The sequence below is a fragment of the Protomyctophum bolini genome (assembly GCF_963924005.1).
Source record: "Protomyctophum bolini genome assembly, chromosome: 22".
Taxonomy (NCBI): Eukaryota; Metazoa; Chordata; class Actinopteri; order Myctophiformes; family Myctophidae; genus Protomyctophum; species Protomyctophum bolini.
The window spans coordinates 20,253,980-20,258,979 of record NC_137883.1 but is presented as its reverse complement, the minus strand read 5'-3'; the positions used below and the strand labels follow the sequence as shown (position 1 = coordinate 20,258,979).

Below are 5,000 nucleotides of genomic sequence, written 5' to 3'. Positions count from 1 at the left end.
ACGTGGTAGCCCGGCTTGCACTTGTACTTGCAGAGCGAGCCCACCTTGAGGCCCGTGTCGTTGCAGCGCTTGGTCTGCAGCACGGCGTTGGGAACGGGGGGCGGGGCCGGGCAGCGGAGCTCGCACAGCGCCTCCGGGAACGACCACAGGCCGTCCTCCATGCACAGCAGAGTGTTGTTGGTGCCTGGCGGGAGGAGGCGGAAGAACAATCATCAATGTACAGATTTCTTTATGGAATTTCTTAAGATTTGTTTGATTTAAGTTAAAAAACTATATATATTAACCCATTTTTGGGCGGGAACCCCTTTTGGTGTTTTAAACATTACGTTGTAATTTAGCTATTGAAAAATAGCAGATCTACAAGCTCATAGCACGCCACTCGGTGGCGCGCTATGAGCTTGTTGGAGCTTGTAGGTCTGCTATTTTTGAAAAATCGTGAAAATATTTATTTCAGAAAACTGGAGGATTTAGAAGATTATTTTTAATTTCAGGCCTAAATAGGTTAATGTATTTTTTTTTATTAACAATTTGTATTATTATTATTATCACGGGGGTCACGAGACATGGCCAAAGCATTTTCAGGGTTCCCCAGCCCAAAGCGTTGAGAACCCCTGGTTTAGACTACAAGGGGTCTTCAACTCCCCCCTCAGTCACCATAGGGGTGTCCTCAGAGTTACTGAAAGGGGGGGCGCAACATTTTAGTGTGATAAGAACAATGTTATGTCTTAACAATAAAGAGAAGACTGTGTGCACATCTCATGCCTGTGTTTAGGCCAGGTGTTGGACATCAAGCAAGAATCAAAACATCCGCACACAGTTTAAAGTTCCAAAAATGTACCATATTACAGGCGCAACGTTTCAACACCTTATAAGTCTTCCTTGGGCAAAGATCTGCCTGATTTTCGTTGAGGGGGTTCCAGCGGTTTCCCAGCTAGTATAGCCTCAAAAGCGGTTCAACCACCTTAGCCCATACCAGTGGTTCCCAAACTTTTCCATGTCCCCGGACCCCACTTTAGGAACCACTGACACATCGACTATAATAGACGATCTACAAGCTCACTAAGTGTTGCGATGTGACACGTTGTGAGCTCGTACTGTGTTAGTAGGTCTGCTGTTTTCAAAAGTCTGGAAAATGTGTGAAATTAAATCTCGTATCACGGTCCCTTCCTTGCACAACATGTTTCTAGGTGGGGGTCCGTTAACCCAATAAAACCCAGGAACTGTGTCATTTTAGATTTTAGCGTTGGCTCTTCAAAAATAGCAGATCTACAAGCTTGTACATCTTACTGTTTTTGACACAAATCTTCTCTTCTGGGGGTCCCTGGCACAAAACATTCTAAGATGGGGGTCCGCGGCCATATATATATATAAATAATAAAATATATATAACAAAATGTGATGGTCCTTGGCACGGAGGAGTCTGAAAACTAGAAGATTTAGAAGATATGTGTAGAATCAGGCTTAGGGTGAATTTGGGGATTCTTGGCATGAACAAGTTGGAGAATCACGGCGCTAAAGCCACAGAGTCATGGGAGTGGAGTGGAGCAGACAGATTGTTGGGGAACGGTGCTCAATGCAGATGTTAAACAGGGACACAGTGCTCGTCCACCATCTGACACCGTGCCATGACAGCTACAACAAAACCTGTTCCACATCCCGCTCGCATGGAGCCCAAAATAGAACAACTCTGACAAAGGATCTTGCACAGACCCACCTGAAAAGGTGTATCGCGTGTGTGTGTGTGTGTGTGTGTGTGTGTGTGTGTGTGTGTGTGGGGGGGGGGGGGGTGTACACAGGCGCGCAATTAGTCAGGCATTTGGGGAAGGATTAAAAATGCATTTATGCAGTTAGCAGATCGACAAGCTCATAACAATTGCCTATTTTCAGAAAATCCAGAAGCAAAGATACGAGTTAGAAACGTTCACCGTGAAAGAATATACAGTACACTCAAAAAGATTTACACACATTTTCAAGATTTTTCAAAATTAGCAGATCTACAAGCTTGTACATTCAACAGCCTATAAGTGGTTAAAAGCTATAAGCTATAAGGCAACACGGATGCGTCCTCAGGTCTTAAAGTGTTTAAGTGTGTGTCTGACTACATTTCCCAGCAGGCAGTGCAGTGCGCCCGTCTCACCTACGAGCTGGGCGGGCTCCCGGCACAGGAAGGTGCTCTTCTTGCCGTACGTGGTTCCCTCGGGGAAGTTGAAGTGGGCGGGGTGCACGTGGTACTTGTCCGGCAGGCCACAGTCCACCGGCTCACAGGACACCTGCTTGTTCCACTTCCCGTCCGCGCACGTGATGGTCACCGACGAGTCCGACTGGGAAGAGGGGACGACAACGCAAACATGACGTGGATTTACTATTGAGCCGCTAAACAAAGTCGCTATGTTCATCCAGCGCAATCAGAGCCGTAAATACGAGAAAAAGGCCTAGAAATGCCTCCAGGCCTTTCCACTGTGTGCAGACCTGTATCAGGCTCCAGGCAAAGCCAATCGAGCCGAGAGCTATACCGATCGAACAGGATTGCCTTGATGTGCAGCAAGTCATTAATATGTCATCAATTAATATAAAGCTAAACAACACGTCAAACACTTTAATGGCGCTTCGGGAGTTCATGAAAAACACAATCATTAGGTCATTGGTGATGTATGAGCTTAGGAGAGAAGGCGATGGGCTCGTTCACAGCTTCTCACAGTGGGCGCCTTGACCCAAGTCAAGGGGTGCCTCAGAATACTTTCCTATTTGGAATTTATCAATGTCACTTCAGTTTAACCCCTTAGACCCTCAATACTTAAACTGTGGTGTAATTTTTGTGTTACACCAGGTGACCCCTATGCCGGGTGGCTAACGACAGACAGAAACACAGGCGGTGAATAATTCCTCCATTCAGTCACCCTGCTATATTTTGAGAAGTGAAACTCATAAAACAAGGTAATTATTTATGCCCCCCCCCCCCCCCCCCCCCCCGCATGAAAAAGTATGTACATCAGTCAGATTTCTACGTACTAAAACACTATAGCCACTCAGCGTTTCCCACGGAGGAGAAAAGTAAATAAATGACTACAGCGATTAAGTGCTTTGCTCCAGCGAGACCTCTGTAACCTGACGAAGCCTTTAGCAGCTAAAGTCTAGCTCATATGGCCTCTGTCGGGTATTGAAACCTTGTATGTCCAAAAGAAGAAAAAAAAAACGTAATAGTGAAAAATAAAGAAATAAAATGAAATAAAAATAACCTGTGTTCCAGGGGGTCCTCAACTAAAGTAGTTAATGTAGCAACTCATGGAACTGTCTAAAAAAATGCAAATTATACAAGCTGTACATCACCTTTTTACATAAATCTAAGGTTCATGGCACACAAAATACATTTTTACAAAAAAATACGAAAATAATAAAAAGGAGATAAAATGGAGATACAAGGTTTCTGCCTGACGACAGCAGTGTTACTGAATGTCATTGGCGGAGCAGCTAGCGCTGGCCCCGGCCACTCAGCAGTGTAAATGAATGTCATTGGAGGAGCAGCTAGCGCTGGCCGGGCCACTCAGCAGTGTAAATGAATGTCATTGGAGGAGCAGCTAGCGCTGGCCCGGGCCACTCAGCAGTGTAAATGAATGTCATTGGAGGAGCAGCTAGCGCTGGCCCGGGCCACTCAGCAGTGTAAATGAATGTCATTGGAGGAGCAGCTAGCGCTGACCTGGGCCACTCAGCAGTGTAAATGAATGTCATTGGAGGAGCAGCTAGCGCTGACCTGGGCCACTCAGCAGTGTAAATGAATGTCATTGGAGGAGCAGCTAGCGCTGGCCTGGGCCACTCAGCAGTGTAAATGAATGTCATTGGAGGAGCAGCTAGCGCTGGCCCGGGCCACTCAGCAGTGTAAATTAATGTCATTGGAGGAGCAGCTAGCGCTGGCCCGGGCCACTCAGCAGTGTAAATTAATGTCATTGGAGGAGCAGCTAGCGCTGGCCCCGGCCACTCAGCAGTGTAAATGAATGTCATTGGAGGAGCAGCTAGCACTGACCTGGGCCACTCAGCAGTGTAAATGAATGTCATTGGAGGAGCAGCTAGCGCTGGCCTGGGCCACTCAGCAGTGTAAATGAATGTCATTGGAGGAGCAGCTAGCGCTGGCCCGGGCCACTCAGCAGTGTAAATGAATGTCATTGGCGGAGCAGCTAACGCTGACCTGGGCCACTCAGCAGAGTAAATGAATGTCATTGGAGGAGCAGCTAGCGCTGGCCTGGGCCACTCAGCAGTGTAAATGAATGTCATTGGAGGAGCAGCTAGCGCTGGCCCGGGCCACTCAGCAGAGTGATGTGTAAGTATCAATACTGCAATATAGAACTACTCTGTTACAAGTAAAAGTCTGGAACATGAGTAAAAGTATTGGCATCAAAATGTACTTAAAGTAATAAAAGTAGACTACTCACTTACATAATGTCCCATTTCAAGTTTTCAAATGTATAAAAATCATTTGAAAATAGCAGATCTACAAGCTCACTATGTGTCGCATCGCGATGCATTGTGAGCTTGTAGATCGGCTATTTTCAAATGGCCGAAATGTATATAGGGATGAAGTGGTTAATGCATGTTATAATAATCAAAATGTACAAAGTAACTAGTAACTAAAGTTTTCAAATAAATGTAGTGGATAAAAGTACAATATTTGGACCTGAAGTAATGGAAATTGGAAATAGTCTAGCAAATTACAAATTTGTATACTTAACTTAAGTACAGTACTTAAGTAAATGTACTTAGTTACTCTCCACCACTGCATGTCGCCATGCGAGGACAAGCCATATCCGACACAATGCACAATCAGCCCTAACACGAAACACATTGATTTCCATAGAAGTGTGACTGTTTCTGACAGAGAGGGGAGGCAAAGGATGCCGCACATGCAGAATGACACATTCTGGGGATTACCATAATTACCCTGTTATTTTGGAGTTGCTATAGTGAAATTTAATACCGACAAAATGGCAACACCTGGCATTGAGACTATA

General features: G+C 45.5%; 1 protein-coding gene across 1 annotated transcript in view; it reads right to left on the bottom strand.

The window, feature by feature from the left end:
* Window positions 1-5,000, bottom strand: part of pappaa (pregnancy-associated plasma protein A, pappalysin 1a) — a 174,081-nt gene that overhangs the window by 45,237 nt on the left and 123,844 nt on the right. Inside the window, 2 exon segments of the mRNA XM_080756808.1 lie at window positions 1-184; window positions 2,138-2,321. The exon segment at window positions 1-184 is cut by the window's left edge and continues 18 nt beyond it. Coding sequence (XP_080612934.1) covers window positions 1-184; window positions 2,138-2,321 — 368 coding nt within the window.